General features: G+C 48.7%; 7 protein-coding genes across 7 annotated transcripts; 3 read left to right on the forward strand and 4 right to left on the reverse strand.

The window, feature by feature from the left end:
• Positions 1-270: 270 nt before the first annotated feature.
• Positions 271-2,013, reverse strand: F4812DRAFT_443815 (uncharacterized protein). The gene is made up of 3 exons (XM_047935436.1): positions 1,202-2,013; positions 527-1,145; positions 271-381 (listed from the first exon to the last, which is right to left on the reverse strand). Exons 1-2 carry the CDS (start codon positions 1,360-1,362, stop codon positions 593-595), a joined length of 714 nt encoding a protein of 237 aa, XP_047786536.1. The 5' UTR covers positions 1,363-2,013; the 3' UTR covers positions 271-381; positions 527-592.
• Positions 2,014-3,228: 1,215 nt separating this feature from the next.
• F4812DRAFT_216390 (fatty acid synthase beta subunit) lies at positions 3,229-10,030 on the reverse strand. Its single transcript, XM_047930398.1, has 3 exons — positions 9,969-10,030; positions 4,456-9,919; positions 3,229-4,394 (listed from the first exon to the last, which is right to left on the reverse strand). The coding sequence occupies exons 2-3, from the start codon at positions 9,737-9,739 to the stop codon at positions 3,364-3,366; spliced, it is 6,315 nt and encodes a 2,104-aa protein (XP_047786537.1). The 5' UTR covers positions 9,740-9,919; positions 9,969-10,030; the 3' UTR covers positions 3,229-3,363.
• Positions 10,031-10,234: 204 nt separating this feature from the next.
• F4812DRAFT_216475 (putative 3-oxoacyl-synthase) lies at positions 10,235-15,463 on the forward strand. Its single transcript, XM_047930399.1, has 2 exons — positions 10,235-10,496; positions 10,559-15,463. The coding sequence occupies exons 1-2, from the start codon at positions 10,438-10,440 to the stop codon at positions 15,201-15,203; spliced, it is 4,704 nt and encodes a 1,567-aa protein (XP_047786538.1). The 5' UTR covers positions 10,235-10,437; the 3' UTR covers positions 15,204-15,463.
• F4812DRAFT_216360 (uncharacterized protein) lies at positions 15,464-16,586 on the reverse strand. Its single transcript, XM_047930397.1, has 2 exons — positions 16,483-16,586; positions 15,464-16,425 (listed from the first exon to the last, which is right to left on the reverse strand). The coding sequence occupies exons 1-2, from the start codon at positions 16,486-16,488 to the stop codon at positions 15,724-15,726; spliced, it is 708 nt and encodes a 235-aa protein (XP_047786539.1). The 5' UTR covers positions 16,489-16,586; the 3' UTR covers positions 15,464-15,723.
• Positions 16,587-17,977: 1,391 nt separating this feature from the next.
• F4812DRAFT_462974 (acyl-CoA N-acyltransferase) lies at positions 17,978-18,652 on the forward strand (the record flags this gene model as incomplete). Its single annotated transcript, XM_047938130.1, has 1 exon — positions 17,978-18,652. The coding sequence occupies one exon, from the start codon at positions 17,978-17,980 to the stop codon at positions 18,650-18,652; it is 675 nt and encodes a 224-aa protein (XP_047786540.1).
• A 1,036-nt stretch (positions 18,653-19,688) lies between these two features.
• Positions 19,689-22,767, forward strand: F4812DRAFT_443822 (uncharacterized protein). The gene is made up of 2 exons (XM_047935437.1): positions 19,689-20,552; positions 20,636-22,767. The coding sequence occupies exons 1-2, from the start codon at positions 20,310-20,312 to the stop codon at positions 22,238-22,240; spliced, it is 1,848 nt and encodes a 615-aa protein (XP_047786541.1). The 5' UTR covers positions 19,689-20,309; the 3' UTR covers positions 22,241-22,767.
• Positions 22,768-25,040: 2,273 nt separating this feature from the next.
• Positions 25,041-26,349, reverse strand: F4812DRAFT_468142 (uncharacterized protein; the record flags this gene model as incomplete). Its single annotated transcript, XM_047938745.1, has 2 exons — positions 25,041-25,880; positions 25,952-26,349. The coding sequence occupies 2 exons, from the start codon at positions 26,347-26,349 to the stop codon at positions 25,238-25,240; spliced, it is 1,041 nt and encodes a 346-aa protein (XP_047786542.1). The 3' UTR covers positions 25,041-25,237.
• Positions 26,350-26,531: the final 182 nt, after the last annotated feature.

A 26,531-nucleotide genomic window follows, 5' to 3' on the forward strand; every position in this document is an offset into this window, starting at 1 on the left:
CGGTTATTGGGTGAAAAAACACAAAAACGGTTTTTTTATTTTTTTAAAACACTATTATTTTATTACCCTTAAAATAAAACTTTTTTTTTCTCCCCCCCCCCCCCCCCCCCCCCTTTTTTTTTTTTTTTTTTTAATTTAAACAATTCATAACTGAATTCAAAGAGTTTTTAACGTAATATTGCCCCCCCCCTTTTTTTTTCCCCCACCTAATAAATACCTTAAAGGCTCTGGAGGAATTGGGCACCGATCTTTTCCACATTCCAAACTTGTGTGGTTACAGTGATCGATGGAATTATTCTTATTATCTTGATGTGATCGTGATCTGCACTTGCTACTATAACCGACATGTTGCATAGCAACAGTTCTCATATTCTCATATGCGTATGTATCCGTCTCAAATTCGAATTCGATGACGGGTCTTTTTCAATAGCAGGGGGGGGGGGGGGGGGGTATAACCAGTTTGTTTCCTAGCCTTTCGTCTGAAGTTCGTTCGTACCTGAGCGTTCCCATCTAACTACCAATACAGTACCATCGAAGTTGTCTCACCCTACGCGCCTTGCGTGCCTAGGTCCTAGGTCCTAGATCCTAGGCATCAATTCGGAGGTGGAAATCCGGCCGCCTTTGAGTCGCCCATGGAACATGAGCCCCAGTCGACTGCCTGCCAATAAATATCTTGGGTGGCTGCCGCCGCTGCAGCTGCTAATCGGGGATTGCCTAACACTGCAAGCCGGCTGGGGCGTGGTCGACCATTGGAATATCGACGGATCCTGTTGCAGCTCTGCTTGGCCAAGTGTGTATCTCTGGCAGAGTTACGGGTGAAAATCGCCCCGCATAGAGGGCAGACACCCTTAGTGCTGGCCCCTGACCTTTCCTTCACGTGCCTCACGAAGTTGCTCTTGGATGAGAACTCACGTCCGTTGCATCCATGGTCCCAGCACCGATGCTTTCCGCCCCTCTCTGCTGATTGATCGTCTGTGCTAGGGTTGCGTAGAAAATCTGACATCCCGCTGCTCAATTTGTCCAGGGCATTGGGATAGGGGTCTACCGATGCCATATTACCCGATATGTGTTGTATCGACGTTATTGGCGTTTCGTCCCCATTGATACGATTCCGTGAAGTATCAGTATCGTCGATCCAGTATATACTGTTATAAACAGATTAGATAGATGTTCTTAGGCGTAGTCCGTGGCGTCAGCTTGCCTTTTTTGAGACAGCTCGTCGAAGATAGCTGAACCGTCCAAGATGGGATCCACAAAGCCGGCGAAGTCTGCCGCGACGGCCGAGTCGTAGTAGTCTACAGTGTCGGCATCATCATAAGATGGCCTAATCTTCGAGCTATGTGTGTGCTTCTGTCTCGTCATTTTCGTTTTGATGAGGAGGAATTATAGGTAAATATTAGGAAGCACGCGGTGACTATAGAGAAAGTTGAAGAAGTTCCGCTACGCTACTGTGGCTGATTTCTAGTAACTGTATCTTGGTAGCGAGAGAGCCTTACTCGAGACCCTTCGTAATATTTTGTGGTCGTCTTACCCGCCAGGCCGGATATTAAATACTTCTGAGATATTTAATACCCTGAACTATCTGTCCGGCTAGAGTCCATCCCTAGCCGAAGGCAATGTATCTTATCACGGGGAGTCTAGCAATATGTCTAGCTTATTGGTTTTCAGTACCAGTAATACGAACCCCCAATCAATAGAGCGCTGACTACCTACCGAGTTTGACAAATCAGGAATACCTCAGAATCGAACGTCTTCTGGGCTGACATAGGTTTCAACGAACCTTTGCGGCCCCTAGAGACGAACATTGGAGAGAGCCCAGCCACGAGATCTTTCACAGCAATTCGAGAACTCGGGATCCGGTCTAGAACATATGTAGTACCTGGGACGTCAGGGGTCGGTCCTTTTTTTTTGCACAGCTCAGAGCAGCCCCATGATTGTCACTATTACAACTATTACCATTATTACCACTACTTGTATGAGATAAGGGAGCTTCGTCGAGGAGTGGTGGGTCTGCCAACGACCCCAGACCAGCCTTACTGCAGCGTCAGACTCTAGGATCTTTTTACTTACGTCCACTCCCGCATCAAATCTAGGCCCGCGTAGATCCACAAGGGATGGGTATCTGTATCATCCTCTGGTCATGCCCCTATCCAGCTTGTCTGAGGACTCCCCAACCAAGCTGCGGTACAACGATCGTTTTATTGGTACCGTCTAGTAACGTGACTTTGATGCAGGCGCGTCGGTTAAAATCGACCCTGTCACAGTTATAGACTTGAACCAGCCAACCAAGATACGCAGGACGGTTGAAACGTTAACAACGGACCGGCCCGTAAAATTCTGACCACATGCAAGCGTTATTCTTTGTTTGTACCTATTATGCGAAGGAAGTCAAGATAAGCGTAATTATAGGAAGCGAGTCATCATATATATTCCGTATTATGTAGTACCTATGACCCGGTGGCGTACCAAGACGGATATAATAACGGTGTCAACGCCAACAGCGTAAGAAGAGCCGCCAGTTGGGATAGATAAACACTATAATATTTTAAAGAGTACGCATTTTAAAATAGGTAACATAAAAACAAATTGGGAATGCTGGGATCAAGGATTAATCAGCCTATAGAACTCAGGTTGAAAAGAAAAATTAGACCCTTCTTTTATTTATTTTTATGTCTTTTTTTCTATTGTTGTTAATTTTAGACAACGTAGAATCTATTAGCCCTTATATCGTCGGCATATAGTCAGAACATGTCTAGTATGGCATCTATAATAACTTGAATTAATGGTTTTCTACCGTTAGACTATATGTGAAAGTATGCATGAAGCTATGGATGGAGAGACATAAATCAAGTTACCATATCGTGGGAAAACACGTTGTTCAATTCACACAATCCTGATGAGTTTGAATGTAAACACAAATCCAAAAAGGGTATACAGTGAGGGCCGGTAACCGTATCCGCAGAACAGCGTGGCCACCCTGCGGCCAAGCACGCATATCACATAGTCTCGACATCACCCACGATCGAGCCCTCGGGCCCAACCGCCGAGTCAAGTGATACGGCACATCATGCATCTGCATAATATCCCTAACCATGCGCGCGAGGGGTAGAAAGAAAGGTCCGTCGTAAGTTCGCTTAGAACTTATGAGATAGCGAGGAATTTCGGGATACAACTTCTAACTATAATATCGTGGACGGCGGGCATGAATTTATTTTCCTAATTGGATTCTTCTTCTAATACGGACCCCAATGGAACGCCTCTTAACGCCGGTTTTCGAGCTACGCCACCCTCCCTTTGACAGCCCCCATCTTCTTCTTGCCATCTTTACCCCCACCATTACCATCACCATCACCCCTAATTACATTACTCCCAGCCTTCTAGAACCTTGCCGATGCGGGGTGACCCGGTCATCTCATGTACGTATTCGAAATAATCCCTTGTCAGTTCGAACGGTCTGGCCGTCAGGTTCGGTACGTATTTCCCAACGAGCTGTTCCGGGTCGATGCTCTTCTCATCCAGGTTCTTGAGCAGGAACGAGCGGAATGACTGTACTCCGGGGCGTAGGTACGAGCTGTGGAACGGGACATCGATCCCCCGGAGCGGCACCGTAGCTCGGCCTCGTGCTAACTCCAGTGGCATAGGCTTGGTTCGCGAGTGCCGATCTGCCTCTTGGATCACCCTAACTAGTAGGTTGTGGCTCTCTTCTTTCTCAGGTTGACGCACGTCTATGTTGTGCGGCTTGATACCGTCCATAACACCTCCCAGCACGTCGAGGCCGCGTAGATCACCCGCACAGACGTATTGCATGTTGCGGACGTTGTAGTTGACGATCTCTAGGAAGGAGCCGGTGACGACACTGATCAGGTTGACTACGTGCTTGAGCGCCTGCTCGCTGAACCGCGTATTAACTCGCGAAGGATCGACGGCGCACATAGAGTAGTTCGAGCGACCGGCTTCATCTCTCTCGACAGCAACTTGCATGCACAGACCACGATAGAACACCACCGACACAAGCGTCTCAACCGGCATTACCTTGGCGATAGATGCAAGAGCACTATATTCACCCAGAGAATGGCCAGCGAAGACGCTGTCTTTCCGGATGGCGCCTTGGGCTCGTAGATCCTCGAAGACCGCCATTTGCATCAGTGTAAGTGCTGGCTGTGTGAATTGCGTCGCCGAGAGCAAGCCGGTCGGAGAGCGGAAGGTATAAGACGTAGTGTACTCCGTTATTGTCTTGAAGACCTTTTCTTGCTTGGGGCTGCCATCCGCTGCCGCCTCGAGGCTTTGACAGGTCATGGTCATGTAGTTCCGTCGAATGGATTTGCCTCGAGCGCCTCCAAAGTAAACAGTAAGCTCCTTGGGGTCGTTGCGTACGATATCGAGGATAGAGAAGCCTATGTTGCTAAGTTAGTATAGAATGTGCCACGGGGTTTACATTATGAAAATAAGACGTACCGAAAGTGTCAAGAAAATGTTTGTCGGCACGATCCCAAACGTCCCTAGCCACGGCGCTCCTTTCGTACAACTCCATTCCCATTCCTTTCTCCTGGGAGCCTTGACCAGTAAAGATATAAGCAGATGTAGGCTGCTCGATAATGGCCTCTCCAACCAATACTTTGTCTCTTGTCTCGTCGCTCTTGACTACCTCGATTTGGATAATCATGCGGCCAGATACCATGCCAACGTGGTGCAGCTGGACCTCGAGCCGATCCCCGGGGAGTACCATGCCAACGAATTTGACATTGTAGTCGCGCATTCTATAGGCATTGTTCTCCGTTGCCCAGGTTTCTACTAAACTCCTGACTGCACCGCTAGTGTACATGCCGTGAGTTATAGTGCCTGGCAAATTGACGTATTTGGAGAAGACTCGCGACACATGAACCGGATTGAAGTCTCCCGAGACGCTAGCATAATTCTCGTTGGACACAGGCGCCTCAATCACCAAGGGGGCTTTAGTATAGTTGTTCTGTATGGGGATCGGATGCTTGAAGTAAACGGGCTGGTCGAGCTCGGACCCATTCCGAGCGAGGTATTCCAGGACCGGGTTGCCCCGCGAAAGTCCTTCGGAGACGTAGTTTACCGTCCCCACGCGGACTAGCTCCTTGGTAGTCGGGATTTCGACTTCGACCGTGCCGGTAGTTTCGACGGAGGTGAATACGACTTTGTCGCTGAATCGGGTCGAGGTGCGTAGCTTGAATACGACGTTATGACCTAGCAGAAGATCATCGACATCCTTTTCCAACTCGAGCCATTTCTTGGCTTTAAGCACGGCAACCTCCTTCGGACCCTTGAGTACTACTCTGAAATGAGGCTCAGCCTTGCGCTGGAACGTCTTCTTGAAGTCGGCGAAGACGCCGCGGTAGAAGAATTGCGACGTGACCTCCATCACGGGCTTTCCGCCGTCCCGAGTTATCGTGCCGCAGACCTCGACCATCTGGCCCGAGTCTTGGTTAACAATAGCCGTAATCTCAGATGTAGCACGTAATTCGTCCCCTCTCTTGAACGGTGCTGCGCCAGGGATCATGCGGAAACGGTTAGAGAGGTGGACTAGTTTCAATAGGTCTCCGTCAATGGCATGGAATAGGGGTTGCATGAGAGCCTTCCAGCCAACAATGATAGCAAAGTCCATGGGCGCAAGATGATCTCTACCAGGCCTTTCTATATACGCCTCGGCAGTATTACCGAGTGCACGTGCGAATTCGCGTATTGCAGGGCTAGAGATGGTGGTTTCGCCGCCATCCCATGGCTTGATATGAGACGTTGCCGCATCTAAACGAATGTTGGGCCTATCGCAACCAAACCAAAGCTTATAGTAGAAGTCCTTGATACGCTCATCTCGAGAAGCCATTTCTTCACGGATGGGTGCATAGCCCACCTCAGGATGATAAGTAAACAAAAGGGGGAGGACGACCGGGGTTCCCAGCGCGGTCCGGTGCTCGATAAGGTATAATGGAATACCGTTATCAGATGGGGGACCAATTTTCATCGTTGGTAATTGCTTGCCACCAACATTTTCCTCAGTTGTGATGATGGTTCTGGCTGGATTCTCCGGGTAGGCTATATGTACAACCATCCCACGAGAAGGGGCAAGAAGACGATGTAGTGGGTTCGCGTTAAGACGATAACCCTGAACGAAGACATCCGTAGTAAACAAGGCACGACGCCATGTAGCCTGGTCGCCTGCAAGTAATTGCATCCACTCGGTTTTGTCTGGTAGCGTTGACCCTGGGATGAAAAGTCTGATCTCATTCCTGGTCTCGGAAATAGCGACTCCTTCGAGAATCAAGCGAGTGTCTGATGCAGTATCTGCCGTCTTATTTCCGAAATACTCAATAGTTGGTATTCTCTCCTCATTACCATTATAAAGGTCGCGGGTGAGCATTTTGATATGACCCTTATGGATGCGATCCAAAATTTCCTTAATGGGTTCCTCAGTGGTAGTCGAATGCATGGCAGCAACAGGCCCGTGGAGGATGCAGACTCTGCCCACATCCTGGTCGACTACTGCATCGAGGTCCTCGGACTGCCACAAAGAGTCCTTTTTGAACCATACCTCAAAGTCTTCGTCTAGACATGGGACGAATGGCACCGGCTTTTGACTAGGACGCTTGCAGAGACTCAAAAAGTGAAAGCAATCTTGAGAGCTCATAAGCTGCTTGGCTGCTGAGGGATACGCGGTGACTAGCTTGTTAATAATAGGCAATGGATCATCAAGCTCCTTGTACGTCGTTATGAGTTGGGCATTACCTGCGCTCGCGTGCGTGGCAAGCCGCTGCTCAACGTAGCTAATGAAGTCCCCTGTTAACTTAGCAAGGGACTTATCAACCCATCTCTTCTGGTGTTTGATGAACATAAGATCAACCATTCTCGAAACAACTTCGGCATATGTCATTTGCTGGAGGTCAACGGCTTTGCCGGAAGTAGTGAGGCCAAACCATGGTTTCTGGAAGTCGGAATTGAGACGTCGAATGATATACTCGCGAGTTTCCTTTTTCTTCAGTTCTAGAATACGCTTCTCCTTAGGCAAGCCGAAAATCTTCTGATCCATTTCAGCCCAGAACATGACGCCGCGTGTGGCGAGTTTGTGAATAGGCTCTCCCATCTCAGATCGGACGGTGATAATCCCGCCTCCACCGACAGGCTTCTGATACGTTTTCTCCCATTCGCGGTCGTCAAGACCGCAGGCATCAACAATAGCTTGTTTGGCCCCTTTTGATGTATGCGCTTCCTTGGCAACCATGCATCGACTTCCGAGGAGAATTCCATCGAAAGGCATAAGGGGGAGGCCAAATTTCTTAGCCCAGGTGCCGCTCAAATAGGGGTAAGTATCATCTGCACCACCAAATCCGGAGCCAGCCACAAGCACAATATTAGAGCATCGCCTTATCTTGCTATACATCTCCAGCATCGGCTCATGAAAGTCTTCGCAAGAGTGGTGTCCGCCGCCACGACCACCGGTCCATTGCAATATTATCGGAAAGCTGGGATTGGCCTGGGCGATCTTTACTACTTGTTGGATAGCTTGGACGGACCCGGGCTTGAGACCAATTTGCCTGATTCCAAGCGTGTGAATATAGTCATTTGCGATATCGAGAGATGGAACGCCCGCGCCAATAGTCAGTCCTTTGATCGGCAACCCTTTCGCACACAAATCGCGTACGAGGGGGATCTGCCAAGCAATGGCTTTAGGGCTGGCATAAATGACATTAAGCACAATGCCACGACCAGGAGGAATTTCTTTCGAGATCTTCGTAATTGACTCAGTCAAGCTATTGGCGTCGTAATAGCCGCCGCAGGCTAGCTCAACCTCGTACCCGGCTTTCATTGCGGCAACTACAAAGTCCCAGTGCACTGTCGTAGGGGTCATTCCGGCAACCATAACTGGAGGAAGGCCGAGCAGTCTGCTCATCTTGGTATCGACGAAAGTTCGTCCAGTAGAAGTCTTTATTAGTTTTGGACCGTATTGATCGGCCCATTTCGCTCCGTATGTAAGATCTGACTTTTTCCGAGAAAATATCTCGTGCTTGCACCCAATTTCGGGGTGTGTTGGGTTAGTGATGTTAGTCGCGAGAATAACTCGGGCGCCAGTGCCATCTTTAATACGGCTTGTGAGGCCAGCAACACCTGCAGTTCGCCCAGGACCAAAGTCTAGTATATGTGTTGCATCAGGCATTGCAATGGACTGGTCCCAATGTACCGGATCTTGGCAGATCATCCTAACGAGAGAGGGCACAATGTCATCCTGACCCTGTAATTCGCTCCTGATATCTTTCCCGCTAAATGTCGAATAAACTGGAATGGCGAGCTCGCTGGGAGATATATTGGTCTCTCTCAGGTCTTGTTGTAGGGCTTCTATAGCCGATCGTAGATAGGGGCTATGGAATGGAGCCGTTATCGGGAGGAATTTGTTGATAATGTTCAGCTTTCTTTGGCTGAACGGTACGCGGGATTCGTCCACGTTCTCGCTTGCTTTAACACGGCGCAGTTGCTTGTTGAACCCGTATAATGCCATCGGCGGACCAACAATCACAAAGTTTTTCGTGCCATTCACCAAGGCTATAACAATATGTCGGTCTTCCTGTAGCGCTCCATTTACCCTGGTGATATGCTTTTCGAGCGCTCCTCGAGTCATACCCCTAATAGAGAGCGCTGCAGTTGGCTCGCCCTCCCCATGCGCTACCGAGTCCTCCAGAGCGCTTGGTGGGATAGAGGGTAGAGGGTATGCCTCCTGACTGCGGACGCCGATCCAAAATAGTATTATGAGCGCCTTTTTACCCTGTGTCTCAAAACTTTGCCAGTCTGCCGACGCGGCGATGATAGCTGCGAGGATAATGCCCTGAGAATGACCTGTCGTACCCGAAAGACGATTTCTTATACCACCAGGATGCGTCCCAAGAGAGGAAGTTGTGACAATATAATGAAGAATTTGCAGCAAGCCAATGAGAGGGAAGCTCACTGGCGCTGAGACTAGATAATCGTAATCTGGCTGGGAGTCGGGTTGTTCCAGCCAGCGCATGATATCTAGCCCGTGCGCAAAAGCCTGGGAGGCCCTGGCATCTCGCGAGAGGCGTTCAAGGAAACGCGCTGCAGGGATGAGAAAACGCTTTGTAAGTGTTGGATAGGTATCGTAGACGTCCCGAAGTTCATCAAGGTAGGTTTTCGTATTACCCTGGCCGCCGAATACAGCGTACACACGAGCAGTACCTTTGAGCGCCGCACGCATGAGAGCTGACTCCGGTGCGCCTGCGGGTCGTCTTACGGCTCCGACGGCAAGATAATATGACCGTATCACCTTGAGTTTGTCGACGTCATCCGAGAGTCCTGCAACAAACGCATGGACTTCTTCGCCGTGTAATAACTCCCTTTCGAATGACTGAAGAACGAAGTTGAGCACTTCCCTGTCAAAACTGGGATCGATGTGTGTCTCTATTTCCTTCGCGATAAAGCAGAGAAATTCTGAGACAAGCTCAATGATAGAAGACGGACTGCAACCCTCATTGTCCTGTTTGTTTGGGCTTATAAGCGTTTTGAGAAATCTATCTCGTAGTTGAGTTGCGTTGGCGTACAAGAAGGTCGGTATTATGAAGGTGTGTTCGAGGGCGTTTTTAATTAGAGTGAAAGGTTGAGACTGAGATCCCGTCTCAGGTTCTGGTGTAAGAATTTCCGGACCTGAGTCCGATCCATCTAGGTCTATCATTGTCGCGGTTCTGAGTTGAATATCTTGTCTGCTTATTGACATCGACTCCTCTAAATGCTAATAATATGTATAAATACTCTGCTAGATTGGTGCAAAATGTTTCGAGGTCGAAAGAAGTGAACTGAAGCGAATGACGAAGGTCGCATTTAGTTGTTCAATTAAGGAGCTATTCTTTGCATCCTCCTTGGACATTTATGAGAGACGTATAAGTATATGAGTGATCTGTAAGTATATAAGCGATGAAGGTTGTCTAAGAGGAGCTTATACTGACTATTCGTATATCAAATAAAAAGCGAAAGCCTAGAAATGGCTGCATGCTTCATCTATTTTGCCGAGTAACAAATAAAAATCACCTAGAGGCTAGGCTTGTTAGTTACTGGAATGCGGGATTACAGGAGGATAGTAGGACTGAAGTTCTATGAATTAGGAGTTTGTCGCCAGTGTAACCAGAATAAGGGATTGCAGGATTTGGGGATTCAGGGAATTGGGGATGTTAGGATAGTAGGCCTAGAGTGAATAGAACCTCACATTTGGTACCTTGAATAGCAGCATAACTGCCTGTTATCATGAAGAAATACGCCGCTTTCGATAAGCACCTAAGGAAAGGTTGAATTACACATTTTTCGCAGCTACATTTCTCATTGTTAAACAGAACCTACCTCTCACAAGAGAACGGCGCTCAAGTCGGACAGGACGTAACTGAGCCCTAATTGACAAGTTTGACAGAGAAACTCGTCAAGATGACACGCCAAAAACATGAGCAAGAGCTTGCTCATGTTCTCCTCACGGAGTTGTTAGCGTAAGTTTCTTTTATCTCAATCGACTTAAACGGACGGCCAATACTAACACAAGCGACACCAGATACCAATTCGCGATGCCTGTCCGGTGGTCAGAAACTCAAAGCATACTCTTTGACCGAGTCAATGTTGAAAAGCTAGTCGAGTTTGGCCCTTCTCCTACACTATTAAATATGGCAAAGAAAACTCTAGGCCAGTTTAATTTCGATTCGGATGCTGTCAATGGGGTAAAGCGCTCGCTTCTCTCGACTAGCTCCAACTACGATGATCTTCGTTACGATGTGCCTCCACCCCCAGAGCCAGAGAGGGCGGAGAAGCCGAAATCAGTGAATACTTCAGAAGCAACTCCGAAGGCGAACATGCCAATTCCTGACGCATTTCCTGCCAGTACACCTATCCTAACAGCAGATAGTTCAATCGCTGATACCCCAGTTACGGCATTAGAATCAGTCACAGCACTTGTCGCAAGCAGCTTAAAAAAGCCAGCTTCAGATATTAAATTAGACGAAAGCATTAAGGGCGTTTCGGGGGGTAGATCAATTGTACAGAACGAGATAATAGGGGACATGTTAGAGGAATTTGGGCCATTGGCGGATGACGTTGAGAATATACCCCTCAAAGAACTTGCTACGACAATCCAAAGCACATATGATGGGAAGTTGAAGAAATGTTTACGTACCCGGGTTGAAAAGATGGTTGGATCGAAAATGCCTGGCTCATTCGACTTGATCTCAGCCAGGTCCTACTTGAGTGACAAATGGGGTCTCGCATCTGGAAGGCAAGACTCGGTTCTCTTACTAGCACTCGGACAACAGCCTGCAGCTAGATTCAAGAAGAACGAGGACGCGGAAGCATTCTTCGACACAATCGCCCAAGGATACCTGAACAACGCAGGCCTATCCCGACAAAGGAGCGCGGCTACGTCCAGCCCGCAACAGACTATGCTCGATTCCAAAGTAGTACAACAACTGCGTGACGAGCACTCACAGCTGAAGAAGAGAATCGCCGCTCTGCTTTGCGATGACGATGAAACCGCAACATCAACAGGGGCGATGGATAGTTCCACAGAAACCCAAGAAAAAATCGATATGTACGAGAAAGAATTAGGCAAAGACTTCTGTAACGGTATCAAACCTATTTTCAGCGCAGATCATCAGCGTTCATACGACTCTGTCTGGAATTGGAGCCACGTTGACTTGCTCGGCGAGTACTACAAACTCGTAGAGGGCAATGAAGATCAACGTGACCTTGGATCAGCTATAGCGGGTCTTAGAAACAGGGCAAGCAGCAGGCTCGAAAGAGCTAGGCAATACCTGCTCAGCAAATTATCCTCAAAAGGAGACAATGGGATAGAAGGGATCAAAACGGTGCTTGACAAGCTCAGCCCTAGAGACATGAAACCTATCAAGGATAGGCCACAAGAAACCTACCAAGGCGTGCCGCTAGACATTGCTCTTCAAACCTCGAAGCAACAACCACAATCCGTTGATCAAGGTACACAGTCACCTCATATACTTCGAAGACGAGGGGCCTCGTGGACTCCGGATCAGCAACTGACAACCCTCATGAGCACTAATAAACAAGTTCCAGCGAAACTCTTTACCGGGAAAGATGTACTTCTGACTGGCGCAGGCCCAAACTCGATAGGCATTGTCCTTCTTCAGTCTCTTCTTCAGGGGGGAGCCAGGGTCTTAGTCACGACCAGTAGAACAATGCCCGAAGCAGGTCCCATTTACCAGAAGATATTCGCTAGCTTTGGAGCGACCGGATCTAAGCTAGTTGTTCTTCCATGCAACCAGGGCAGCAAGCAGGATATCGAGAATCTCGTCGCCCATATCTACGACCCAGTTAACGGTCTAGGGTGGGACCTCGATTTTATCATCCCGTTTGCGGCCTTGCCCGAAAAGGGCCGCGAGATAGACAATATCGATTCTAAGTCGGAGCTTGCGCATAGAGCCATGCTAACGAATGTGTTGAGAATCATGGGCGCCGTCAAGGTTGCAAAGGAATCGAAAGGGTCTCGTACGAGGCCTGCGCAGGTCTTGCTACCCCTTTCTCCCAACCACGGCACATTCGGAAACGACGGTTTATATTCCGAATCGAAGATTGGTCTTATGACACTGTTGAACAAATGGTCATCTGAGAGTTGGAGCGACTATCTCTGCCTTTGCGGTGTCATTATCGGCTGGACTCGAGGAACAGGCCTAATGGCAGCTAACGACGCAGTTGCAGAGGAAATCGCTAAACGTGGCGTAGTCACCTTTTCGACGGAAGAGATGGGAAGCCTTATAATAGGACTCATGTCAGATCCAGTGGTTTCGATTTGCCAAACCGAATGCCTCTTAGCAGATCTGAGCGGAGGTATGGGTAGCGATCCCGAGCTAGCGGTATTTATTGCCGGAATAAGGAACTCGATGCGCCAAAACGAAGAAATCAGGCGTGCGCTTGCTGAAGAAGAAGCTCTTGATGAGGCCGCTACTCGAGGCAAGCCCGCCACAATATCGCAGTCAAGTTCACCGCCGTCCAACCCACCTCTCGTTGACCTTGAGCTGGGCTTTCCGGCACTTCCCGATTATACAACTCAATTAAAACCCCTGAACTCCAGGCTAGATGATATGGTCGATCTAGAATCAGTAGTAGTCGTGGTCGGCTTTGCCGAAATTGGACCCTGGGGAAACTCTCGGACAAGATGGGAGATGGAGCTCAAAGGGGAACTTTCAATCCAGGGCTGCATCGAGCTAGCCTGGATGACTGGACTCATCAAGCATAACCCGAAGCCGGCCCCTTCGACAGATGGACCTGCAGCTGCGTGGCTGGACACGCCTACTGGCACGCCTGTGCATGACTACGAGATAAAGGCGAAGTACGAGAAGCAGATACTCGAGCACACCGGACTGCGGCTCATTGAGCCAAGCTCCCTGGACCACCCTAGTCGGGATAGCAAACAGTTCCTCCAGGAGGTCATAGTCCAGCACGACCTAGAGCCCTTCACCGCGTCGTTCGACACGGCCATGGAGTTCGTGAGAGAGCAAGGAGACAAGGTCGAGATTAAGCAGATATCCAAGAGCGACCAGTTCTCCGTCCGCCTCAGAAAAGGCGCTACCTTGATGATCCCCAAAGCGAGGATATTCGACAGGATCGTCGGGGGCCAACTCCCCGCCGGCTGGGACCCGACGGTCTACGGACTCCCGCAGGATCTCTGCCAGAGCGTGGACCGGTGCACGCAGATGGCGCTGGTATGTGCCGCCGAAACTTTCCTGTCGGCGGGAATTACGGATGTTTACGAGCTGTACAAAACTATTCACATCTCGGAACTCGCCAACTGTGTGGGATCGGGTATGGGCGGCGGCCAGTCCCTGCAGAAGCTCTATCGCCAGAGATTCCTCGACCGGCCGGTGCAGAGCGACATATTAGCCGAGGTATTCATCAACACGACGGGCGCGTGGCTGAACATGCTGCTCATGTCGTCGGCGGGTCCGACCAGGACGCCCGTTGGCGCCTGCGCAACGGCGCTCGAGTCTCTCAACCAAGGATACGATCTCATTACAAGCGGTGCCGCGAAGATCTGTTTGGTCGGAGGCTTCGATGACATGACTCAGGATACGTCGGCGGAATTTGCCAACATGAAAGCGACGAATAACAGCATGGCCGACATTGACCGCGGCCGCGCGCCGCACGAGACGTCGCGTCCATGTGCCTCGTCGCGAAAAGGATTTGTCGAGTCGGAGGGATGCGGCATGCAGCTACTTACCAACGCCAAGGTCGCCTTGGAGTTAGGTCTGCCCATCAGATCCATCGTGGCACATGTACAGACCGCAAGCGATGGCGTCGGTCGCTCGGTCCCCGCCCCAGGAAAAGGCATCATGGTCAACGTCCGCGAAAGCCCCAGTTTCGGCACGTCCCCGCTCCTAGACATCGACTACAGGAGGCGGTTGCTCGAGCACTCCCTGAAGTCGATCCGCGAGCGTCAGGAACTTTTCGGCCCTCTAGCAGGATCCGACGGTCCGGTTGACGAGATCGAATTAGCTGCGAAACGGGAAGAGAGAGAAGCTCGACGCAGATTCGGCAACGCTTTCTGGACGCATGATACGCGGATTTCGCCCTTGCGCGGCGCCCTAGCCGTCTGGAACCTGACAGCTGACGACATTGGGGTCGTATCGCTCCACGGCACCTCGACGGATCTCAACGAGAAAAACGAAGTCGAGGTACTCCACCGACAGCTCTCTCAGCTTGGTCGGACTCCCGGCAACGCAGCGCTCGCCGTGTGCCAGAAATACCTGACCGGCCATCCCAAGGGCGCCGCCGCGGCGTGGATGCTCAACGGGTGCTGCCAGATCCTCGAAACGGGGGCGGTTCCGGGCAACAGGAACGCGGACAACATCGACGCAGCGCTCGAGCCGTGGGAGAACCTGGTATTCCCCAATCGAACTATTAAGGTGCAGGAGGTAAACGCGTTCAGCGTGACGAGTTTTGGCTTTGGCCAAAAGGGGGCCCAAGCGCTGGGAGTGCACCCTAAATTTGTCTTGGCGACGATCGGGGAGGAAGAGTACGACAAGTACTGTGATATCCGCCAACAGCGATATTTCAAGGCGAAGCAGCACTTCCAGAATACGCTATATGGAGGCAGTATGGTCGTGTTAAAAGATGATGCACCGTATCCTAAAGCCCAGAAATTGGATGCATTAGTCAATGCATCTGCACGATTCTGAGCGGGAGAGTAGGATACTGAGGACAGCGAGTCCAACAAGCCAAGCTGATATTTGACTTGACTTGGGCTTAGCTTGACTTAGCTTGCCCAAATCCTATTTTTTGAAATATTTGGTGGATACCTACAGGTCCAGACCCACTTTTTATGTAATTTGAAAAATATGTGGCTGGGGAAGCTAAGTGGGTATTTATCCACGTTTGGCCAATCGGAGCATCCGGGGTTTGTTTTTCCGAAATCTAGCCTTAAGTCAAGCCTCTAATACAGCCAAGTAAGCCACGATTACGTCATTATTTGACTTGGCTTGTATAAGCCAAATATACACGGTTATTTGACTCGACTTGGCTTGTTGGACTCGCTGACTGAGGATATTATTCCAGAAATGAGCGAGGTCTAAAGAGAGAGGTATATAGTAATAAGACCCATCACCCTATAAAGCGCCTTTACTGCATAAGCATAGGCTCGTTCTCAACCGCCATGTACCTTAAAGGGGAAACTAACAACCCAACAGGTCAGATTCAAGATTAGTCAGAGTACCAATACTCGTAGTCAGAGTCAGAGTTGTAGAAATGATATGAATCTTCCTCAGTAGTGGTATCATCATCCCCAGATAAAGTAGAGATAGGCCACTGGTTCAAATTGTTCTTCTGCTTCTCCGTAACAAGAAATCTCTCCTCAAACGCTTCTCGAACCATTTTCCGGGTTTTAGGTTTGAAGGTTCCTGTGTGAGACACGACGAACAAAGCCGTATTGTAAGCCATTACCCTATCCCGGACCTCTGATTCGAATTCACCAAGGAGGAATATGTACAGGAGCCTAAAGGCGGCGTCCCGCGCGAGACTCTTGTCTCCTTTAAGTTCATTGCCGTCACAATAGTCGTAATCAGACTTGCACTTTCTCAGATCCTTCATGATATCACCCAGCTTTTGTCCTGCGAGGACATCGATAGCAAGGAACTCGAGAGTTTCGCAGAGCGTATGGTAGTCGGATAGTCGGACAGGCATACGACGAAAGAAGTGTCGGAACCCATGGGATACACCGTAGTTGATGACATCGAAAAAGGGGATGTCGCCATGTTTCGGTATAGAAGTAGTATTCTGGCCAGACTTTTCCTGGAAGTTAAGGAAAGCTTTGAAGTAAGGAAACTTATTGGTGTCGACGAGATGTTCCGTTTCGCCGATTTGAATCTTGACACTTGAGGTATCAGACGAGTCCCCAGGAAGTGGCTAGAGAATTGCTTAGCAAATTCATACACCACTAAATGAGCCATTCGAAGTACTGACAGTCATTTTGCCTTTGTTTACTCTTTGTTTACTATCCACGATTATGATTTCAAGTTGTTCCTTTCTCACTCTGTGCACCAGGCATCCAATCAGGTAAATACTCAGAAAGCTTGTACGGTTTCCCCGCTGCGATCAGAAAAGGAGATTTCAAATGGTTTAAATATAACTAGTGAGAAATTTTATTGGTCGTCGTAAACGGCGGGATGTGTGTAGCCTTCTCTTTACAGGAGGAGCCGTCACCGGTAGAATCGAGAGCTGATATATCGATCAGACTTGCGGTTACGTGCATACATTCAATGTATATTACCGACGTAACTTTCCCGCCACTAATATGCTTCCGACTGGATCAGGTACCAATTTTGCGGCTTTCGATTGGAAACCACATTACCGACGTTGAACTGTCACCTAGAATCATAGATTATTTCACATACGCGTCGCATGAGTTGGCAGCAACAATGTACGTTATAATGTCTGCCCTTACGCCCTCTGCGGCGTGATGTAAGAGCGTCTCGCCGTGTCTATTTGTATCAGCAAGCTTTTATTCCGCGCTGCATGCGTAGGCAAAATAGAGCTTCATGATCGTGCTATTAGAACCGCATGCTAGGTACCCAATAGAAAGGTGTCTTACCATTGTCCTCTTCGACTGTGACTGAAGCACCATGTTCTATGCACATGTAGATACCTGCTTCATGAATACGAACTCTCTTCTTAACAAACCAGGTAGGTAGGTTTATGCATAACACCTAGCCCGTCCTTGGAAGTCCTTCACAATTGGACCTACCCCGTTTTCAAGCAAGACATGCCATTCTCCGGACAGATCAATGTGTATGAGGACGCCATATAGACCAGCGGTAGGCCAACGGTAGACCAGTGATACAGCAACGAGACAAGAAATGTCAGATTGCAGCGAAGTTCCGCAGGGATCGTATACTCAGCGATAAATCACCCATACCATAGGTACCTGAATTATACTCTACCCTAACTTAATCTGAGGTTATCTTTAAAATAGAGAATAGGCGTCTTATTTTCGGTAGATATAATAATATAAGGTCGGTAATATAATTCCGAAACCCGAGATTTGGTATGTTCTGAGCATAAAATTGTATTTAGGTGTGGTTGTGGAACGGGTTGAACCCTTGCTGGTGGCCTGTTTCGTTTTGCGGATGTTTTCCTATATCAAGGAAGCCAACGCATCCAGGGAATACCCGCATTCGGGGAGATGTTCTAAATATACCTAGCACACTACCAACACCGCTGGAGATAACAGATACGCGATCCCTTTTTAGGAGGTGAACTCGGATTTCTTCGTAAGTCACCTCGGAGCTGAAATCCTGCAGCGCATAACCCTCGGATATAATAGAACACGAGTTGCGTTGACTAGGCTCTACACGATGCCAAATTCTTTATTTAAACCCTGGGAAGGGACCGGTGTCATGGTGGCAAACAACAAGAGCCGAAGTTAAACGCTCCGCACCGTTGAGTTGTCTTGCTTACAATGGCGGAGCTTCCGAAGATCAGAATTAAGACGCATTTGCCCACCCGGCCGTTCCCACCCAATGCGGAGAGGAAACCCATTCGCACGGAGCGTCTCCTTATACGTCCGTTTACTGAGGACGACCTCAAGGGGATCTATGCCTTACGTACTCAACCGGAAGTTATGTATTTCACGGCGGTTGGTCGAATTGATCCTAGTAAGGATGAGACACGGACATCGTATTTAGCCCGCTATCTACCGCCTAATGATATCCGAACCTACCACAACGTACTTTGCCTCGCATCAACCGGCGAAATAATCGGGACGGGTGGGATGCCGAAAGTTGATCTAGTCTTCGGATGGCCCGAGATTGCTTACATGCTGAAGAGGGAATATTGGGGACAGGGATACGCTACCGAGTTCCTGAAGGCATTCACCGAGCATTGGTGGACTTTACCGCGTTCAGAAGTTGAGGTTGAGGTTGCTGCAGAATCGGTGCAGGTGAATGGGTCCGAAGAGGTGCCGGAAATGTTGTCAGCTATGGCTGATGACAAAAACCCAGGTAGTAAGCGCGTCCTGGAGAAAGCTGGATTTAAAGAATTTACAAGGTGGATTGAGCCTGATACACGGGAGGGAGTTACAGATGGTATTACTCTTGTTGGTTTCGTTCTTAAGTCGCCCGGCCGAAAAGACTAACCGGTTAAATCGTTGAAGAAACTGCCTTGCCAATGACAGAAGAGCGCGTCTCTAATTGCGGAGAATTGCAGAATTTTATTTGATGCAGAATAACATTCCCAAGAGATTTGGGGGGTAGCCGCATTTCCTAAGGTGTAATATATGGCTGAGCTTATACACAGCCATAACATAGACAAACTGTTATAGCCGAGTATAAGTCTTGGGTAGGAATTGATTGACTAACAGATGATACTCGTCGATGGCGATGCTCCGGTTTGTTCGTATGCTGCAGGGATAGTGAGTAATCGACTTTGACAAGCGATACACGCCGGAACACCGCGGCAAACCAGGATTGGTCGTTTCTGAATTTGTTGGATGAGATACCGAAAGAAAACGGCACGAAGACGTAAGTGGCAGAAAATGAACCATCATAAGTTGTCGTACAAGATTCGGATCCTAGGTAGGTACCTAGGTAGGTAGCGTGCTGGAACCAACTTACCAGCATGCAGCCAGCGTACATGTATACATGCATATAAAACACGCATATAATATATGTACATGTGCTCGGTTACCTATGCGCGAGTTGCTTGGAAGAGCGTGCATCATCATCGTCATGTCGTGCCTTGTTCGGGCCTAACAAGGCGGAATTATACGAAATCAGTTCATATTGCGACTGGCAGATAGATGTCCTTGTTAGTCCTTGTTGTGTTAAGTGCTAAATGAGGACAGAAGGTAGGACAATGTGATTGTAACAATTAAGACAAATAATAGGTAAGTGGTATTACTTGGAGATGTTGAATTTGTCAACTTTCAAGTTCTATAGCCTTCACCTAAAAAACAATTAGTCGGTGTCTTAGGTAAGGGCACCTACATACATCTATTTCTTACTGGCAGGTACGATATGCCACTAGCTACGTCAGGCACACATAGTATATTCCAAGTGCAAGTTAGTGTAAGTCGGGTGCACGTGTCAGCAGGCAATTTGGCGCGGGGCTCCTTTTTTTTTTTTTTTTTTTTTTTTTTTTTTTTAAATCCTCTCTTCTCTTCCAAGCCTTTTGCTGCTCCTGGTTCACAACCCCCCATGCTACCAACTTTTGATATATACATCCCACCCATAAACCCACCACTTAAAAACCCAAAAAAATGCAGTGCACCGAATATTTCTTCCAAGAACCCAACCGATCGCGGTTACGGCTGTGCCAGACTGAATCATCTGCAGTTGCATTCGTGCAACTCTAGATTAAAATTCGACTCATTTTGTCCTTTTGTCTGTCTCCCTCGAGGCTGGCCAATAGCTTACATATAATTATATATAATTATATCTTGCCTACCTTCTATATTTCCCAAACAATTTGTATTGTTCTGAATGCCGCCTTATTTTTGTGACGCAGCGGCCGCAGTCGTTGTCCATTCGCGAATGACGCAGCCATCAATTACCCCCTGGACGCTGTAGGATCGACGATCTTCCTATTATATTCTATCTATTCCATCAGTTCTATCAGTTCTATCAGTTCTATCAGCCCACCATATTCAATGATATAATTCGCGCTTTTATTTTTTATTTCCGAAACAAATCTCTTGCTTCAACGTGTTCGCATTATACTATATCCTAACTACTTCCGATTCGCCTTCCAATGCTTTTACAACCGTCATCGACACTTCTTATGAACAAATAAAGATGGCGAGCCTAAAGCCTGACCCCAATGAACCCCCCGCTGCCGCTACCGCACCGACACCTAACGATACACCTCATTCCAAACCGCAGTCCAAACAACAGTCCACACCTCAGTCCCAGCCAAACTCGTCATCGCAGTCCAAGGCGCCAGAGCCCAACCCAAAAGAGTATTACGGCTATCTGTTTGATGGAAAATCGCCGACCCCCGTCCTCGATGCGCTACTCCGCGCTATCGGACAATATATTGTACGTCTCGTTTTATTTCTCATGTTTCGTGCGCAGGTGGTATATGCAAAAAATAAGTGGTTGTGCTGACCCGGAGACTACAGTCTGCTAATATTGGCGACACAAATGTCCCTGAACTGAACCCCCCAAAATTGGCTGACTTTTACCGTGCTGTCGGTGGTGACTATGACCAACTCTTTCTAGGCTGTCCCTTCAAGTCCATATCTTACATCTGGCAAGCTCTGGGTGTCCAGCATACGCTGCAACCAACAGATAATCCTTTCGAAGAGCCGTCCGTCCCGGCTTTAACCCTCAAAGGGTTCGTTCGATGGGAGGCGATCCAGATTCTCCTCGAACCTCAAGAACATGTACCATTCATGCAATATGCTGTGCGCAATTGGGGTTTAGTACATCCTGATACTGGGAAACCCTTCCCACCTGACTTACCAACAGAGGCTTTCCCATCCGAATGCGATCCCGAGACAGATGCCTGGCATAAGGAGTGCGCACGGAGGCTCCGAGAAGAGGCTACTCCTAAAGATGAACATCCGCCTAAACAGCGCGAATCCGAACCTCGGGTTCATACCACTTTTACGCATGTGCGCAACCCGCAAAACAATACTACCACGCCTCGTCAAAGGCCAGAGATGGACTATTTTCAGCGGGAACGGCCCGTCTCATACGCTCATGTGCCGAGAAGCAATTACGCTGGCCCCTATTTTTCTGGTCCTATCCCACCAAGGCAGCGACGGATGAGCAGCAGTAATAGCGGCAGCAGTTCTCTTGGTGGTAGCAGTAGTAGTTCACCAGATCGGCCGCCTCAACGACCAAGCTTTTCGGAAATTCGCCGTTCTGAAATGGATGATCTCCGCCCTTCAAGTCATCTCGATCCTCGCCGCCCACATGTTCCACACCGCCATAGCCAATCAAGACCCTATTCTCCCTCTCCATCAGGTTCTGACTCAGATGTGCCGCCTCGTGCCAACTCTAAGTCGCGGATGCACGGACCTATACCGCCTCCGCCGACCATTCGCCGCATGCCGGTTGCGACTCCTATAACGCCACCTATTCCGATCCGTTCACATCGTAGCGAGATACGGCCGGATGTACGTTCTGATGACGTTCGTAGGAGAAGTTTACCGGCGGAGATAAAGCAGAAGGTTACCACCTTTCTCTCCGGATCCTCTGAACGGCAACGAAGTCGTTCCGGTGAAAAGCGCCATGCGACGAATGTTGCACCGACCGTACGCTTTCGGAGAGAGCATCCCTCGCGGCTTAGCCGCAGTGTTTCTGGAGGGTCATATCCTAGCGACGAGTCTGAAGCAGGGATTCCCAAATATCCCCTAAGGCGCAGGCGCGATCGTGAGCGTGAGCGTATTCGCGATAGAGTAATCGAAAAGGAACTTCTAAGAGATCGTTCGCGAGAAGAAGAGTTGGAGAGGAGAAGGAGTCGGGAAAGGGCATATCTGCATCCAGCAGAGCTCAGAAGAGCAAGCAGCCATGCTGAAATTGGGGGGCGAAATAGAGATTACACCTGGGATCGTAGGGATAGGGATAGGGATTCGGATTATGATTGGGATGGGAGGAGAGTTGTCACGTCCGACGAAAGAGACTCCCGAGACCGAAAGCGATATAAAGATCGAAGGCACAGTCCTATAGTAACGGGCGTTGGCGGCAGGCGATATCCTGGGGAAACGGGTTGGAAATAGATTGGGCCCACCAGACACAGGATAACGGAACACCTTGAAGTTTATGATATCGATACCATTTGTTCTGCGATGCAAACCGAAGCGATGCATGTAGACGGGATAGGATAAACGAGCGACACTCCTATCAATGACGACATGGCGCATACGAGATTTATTTTTCTTTTGGCTGAAAAAGGGGCTAATGAAGGGCCAATGCCTGGCTCACTGCTTTGATTATGATAGGTACCTAAAATAAATCTATAGGAAGGACCACATGAGTTATGAAATGTATGAAGCTGGAAATTCTAATATACATAATTTACCTGTTGGAAGATCACTAGGAGACCCTGCATCAGCATACACATTATACCTATAGCCGCTAACTCGGCCGAATCTACCTGGTAACTACCTAAGTAACCAGAATTAGCAGCCTTAATAGTGAGCCTTTAATCGGATGTATTAGGGAGGTACTTAGGCTGTTTTCACGGAATTTTTACTGAGTGAATGGCACTGAAAATCTAGAACTTGTCCTAGGACGTACTACTAGGCTAAGAAGATTAATATGAATAAGAGAGCTTGAATAATCTCAATTATAAGAATGGTTAGCGTTCATAATACAGTAAAAAGTAGGCAAACCACCTAGTTTAGGTACACGCAAAGAAAATACGTCCGATACATAGAATTTGATCCTGGCAGGACTGCTTCATATCATCACAGACTGCGTCATCGTTCGACGTGATGGTATTATTCAAATCAACAGCTAATAGAAAACAAAAGCAAAGCATGTTCTTCTAGATGCAATACTCAGCGGAGTCCCTTCAACATGATGTCGTCCTTAGCAAGGTAGACAGATGGTGGGTGGGTCCAAACGTGATGCTCAGGCTTAGGGGTTGCAAGGTGCCCATAGGGTAGAAGACATGCGGCTGTGAAACACACTGATAACTCAATCTCATGACTGGCTAGGTAAACGATGAGAGTCGTGTTTTTTTCTTTTTTTGCTTAACACGCAAGAGATCAGCCAGACGAAGAGTCAAAAATCGTACTCTCACTCGTCAATGTCCGTCTCCTCGCCCGTATCCTCTCCCGAGTACGCAACTCCCGAGCTGCTGCTATCCGACTCCTCATCAACCCAGCCATAGCCCTGATAATCCTCTGTGTCCGACTCCTCCTCGCTGTCAGATTCCGTACTTTCAGACTCGCCAGCTCCCCTCTTCCTTTTCTTCTTCATCTTCTTCCCCTTCTCCTCCTCCTCGTCATCGATCTCCCAGCAGCAACCCGAGTCGTACGGGTCGTGTCCCAGCCCCAGTGGGAAGTACTCCCCGTCGGCGGCGGTCGCGGAGACGAAGCTGTCGCGGGTGATCGGGCGCGGCTTGGGTGCGGGCCAGAGCTTGCGGCCGCGCGCGGTGGAGCGGTACATGCGCAGGCGGCGCAGGCGGTCCCGCGCCGCGATCTTGTGGTACCAGCAGAACGGCAGCCCGGAGTCGATCACGGTCGCCCCCACGAAGTCGCACTGGGCCATCTGCGCGGGCTCGCAGCGGCGCAGGATGCACTTCAGCTCGCACGGGCAGTGCGTGAAGCGCCAGTAGACTTGCACGCACATCTTGGTGGTGTTTTTTTGCTGCTCTGTGTGTGCGGGTAGGCTTGGCTGGGTGGGTGGGTGGGTGCCTTAGTCAAGGCTAGCGATAGAGAGATGTGGTAGAGATTGAACGTGAAAGCTTGGTGGAAGCTTTGACGGAAAATTATATACCGATGGCGATGGCGAGGATTCAGTAATAGTGTTTCGGTGGGAGACTGCCGGTATAACAATCAGACTTAGAAAAGGGAGGTCTTGAGGTAATTAGCGAGCTGACGGATTTTTAGCTCAAGTATCTGATCCTGTCTTTGGTCATGTTAGGGTCAAATCATCATTTTCTATTGCTTAATGCTTCGAGGTATGAAGGCTGAGTCTAATGTGGAGGAAAGCAAAGTAGCTTATTAGACGGCATGGATAGACATGTACGATATCGTTGACAACAGTGGATACAGTGAAGCATGGTAATGGGGTATGTAGACATTTTTAGTATCCTCTTGCTTACCTCTAGTGGTTAATGGTTCAAAAATTGGCGTATGACAAGATAGGGGCGTCTGTCGTTGTATCAAACTGCGATCCCTGGGTTTTGAAGTATGGGTGAACTTGGGAATAGTAACCCCTTTCGACGGTGATAGCTTTGCCTAAGCCAGGTGCTAGACCATACAGGCTGGGGGGAATCTTTTATGCTAGTTGAGCTGTTGTTGGCTCTGAGACACCACAAGAAAAAAGAGGGGAGGTTAAGAGGAAGATTATGTCCTTTAAGGACAATTCAGAAAATGTTGCTTTAGGTAGGCTACGGTTATTCTTTTTCACATAGCAGTTACCCCGGCTGCCATTATTTTCTTGATTGCATCCTGCTTTCGGGGTTAGGCTGCGAACTTAGATGTGAATCGTTGAGACGATATATACTTGAATCGTCCCGGATACCATGTAGTTGTTTACACCACTTGAGAGAGCGTACCTAAACACTACTCCCTCCTGCTTCTAACCCTTATGGTCTGGCACTGGTTAGAAACTGGACTGTTTGTCACAACTAGGATAAACGTACTCGCTTCTAGTGTTATTTGTTTTATTAGGTAATTACAATGGGTAGTTGTCACCATGTGATGCTTAGTACCCACGACAACATATAATGAGGACACGGTATGTAGGTAGGTTAGGTAGTCTGCAAGGCTTTTTCGAACCTAGAGTATTTACAAGATGTGACAGTACGAGGAGATCATCAACATGCAATAAGCACCTATGAGTATATGAATTTCTAACTGAAGGAGAAAGCTATAAGAGAACATGTATTCCAGGCTACCTGATAACAATATATACTAGTACAAATGTGCATATCCAAGGGGGAAGATGAATGCTATATTGAACGGCGAAATGAGGCGTATCCGTTCATAAAATTCCCATTGCCATCGTAACCAGGAGAAGGAAATATAGTTGCGATATATCATTTAGCTGTGAAAAAGCTTGACCTCGCCACCGGCGAACTTATAGGAGCCGCCAGTTTTGCCATCATCGGTCTTGCACTTAGTCGCAATGGCGTAGATGATGCTCCTCATCGTATTGCAGTTCATGGGACAAGCACTAGGTGGCGGCGGCTGACCACTGGGGTCAGTAGGGCACCGGATGTCATCGGAAATGGATGCTTTGGCCGAGCCATGGGACTCCGTGCTGGGTCCGCCAGCGATATGGCAGCAGCACGCTAGCCCGTTGCTTCCTTGATAGTCGTCACCAAGCTTAAGAGCGTCTTGGTAGTCAGCCCCGTTATTCGCGTCGCACTCGACTCCGTCGCGGGTCTGAAGACTTCCCAACTCCCGCGCCTCTAGTATCAGGTTTCGCGTGTAGCGGTGTTTTGGAAGTGTATCGCGGCGGCCAGGAGGAGTAGGCACTCCAATGACCATGGCAGACTTTACCCCCTTTCCTTCAACATTGGCACACTTGCCGTTTTCCAGAGTGGTAACTTGGTTCTCGACGTGGCAGTCCGTGTCGGTGCAAGCGAAAGTAATGTCGGCGTCGGGGACATCTGTCACCATGATAGATCCGACGTTGTTCAGGGCCTCAGGTATGTTTTCGCCGACGAATCGCTTTTCATTACTTTGGAGTAGCTTTGTTAGACTAACCGTCGTTGGAAAGGAAACGGTACAAGGTAGGAAAAGACAACTTACGAGAAGGTTCCAGAGCAGTCGTTGTTCTTCCAAGTTTTAACAATGCCAGCAGAAGCTCGCTTGCTGGGGGACCCTTCAGGTATGATATTACCAACTCCCTTGATCTTTGTTGCGCCCATGGTTATGCAGTTATTGCCTAGAAATGAACCGACCTGGGCTTTGTTGCTGCAATAGTTGTTGAAGAAAACCCATTGATAGCCGTCGTCAGAGCCTTCTACCTTCACTGATGCCGCCTTGTCCTTGAAAACGTGACAGACGTCGCCGTAAATGGTGTCTTCAATGGTCTGCTGGACATCACCTCCGCAGTTCTCCCCCTTATAAGCGATCAGCTTGTAGGCGCTGACTTGGAGTAGAAGAGTTGCGAGGCCGAGGAGGCTGGCTGATTTATTCCGTGCCATTGTGAAATATTTGAAGTAGCTTTGCTTGCAAGAGGTTTCAATGTAATGTTCTTGTGTTGTTCTGATGTTCGAGAATAATAGTCTAATGGCAAGGAAACAATCCCTTTACTTATACATTTTTCGTCTCTCATATTCTCTACGCAGAGTTGCAATCTCTGTTCTCTATTTGGGATCACGATGAC

The sequence above is a fragment of the Daldinia caldariorum genome (assembly GCF_022478825.1).
Source record: "Daldinia caldariorum strain CBS 122874 unplaced genomic scaffold F4812scaffold_21, whole genome shotgun sequence".
Classification (NCBI taxonomy): Eukaryota; Fungi; Ascomycota; class Sordariomycetes; order Xylariales; family Hypoxylaceae; genus Daldinia; species Daldinia caldariorum.

Bases quoted from the DNA above. Each gene is read 5' to 3' on its own strand.
- F4812DRAFT_216475 (XM_047930399.1), top strand. From the start codon at position 10,438: ATGACACGCCAAAAACATGAGCAAGAGCTTGCTCATGTTCTCCTCACG. The intron at 10,497-10,558 runs GTAAGTTTCTTT...AAGCGACACCAG, and splicing joins CTCCTCACGGAGTTGTTAGC to ATACCAATTCGCGATGCCTG.
- F4812DRAFT_216390 (XM_047930398.1), bottom strand. From the start codon at position 9,739: ATGTCAATAAGCAGACAAGATATTCAACTCAGAACCGCGACAATGATA. The intron at 4,395-4,455 runs GTACGTCTTATT...TTAGCAACATAG, and splicing joins ACATTTTCTTGACACTTTCG to GCTTCTCTATCCTCGATATC.
- F4812DRAFT_443815 (XM_047935436.1), bottom strand. From the start codon at position 1,362: ATGACGAGACAGAAGCACACACATAGCTCGAAGATTAGGCCATCTTAT. The intron at 1,146-1,201 runs GCAAGCTGACGC...TGTTTATAACAG, and splicing joins GACGAGCTGTCTCAAAAAAG to TATATACTGGATCGACGATA.
- F4812DRAFT_443822 (XM_047935437.1), top strand. From the start codon at position 20,310: ATGGCGAGCCTAAAGCCTGACCCCAATGAACCCCCCGCTGCCGCTACC. The intron at 20,553-20,635 runs GTACGTCTCGTT...CGGAGACTACAG, and splicing joins GCGCTATCGGACAATATATT to TCTGCTAATATTGGCGACAC.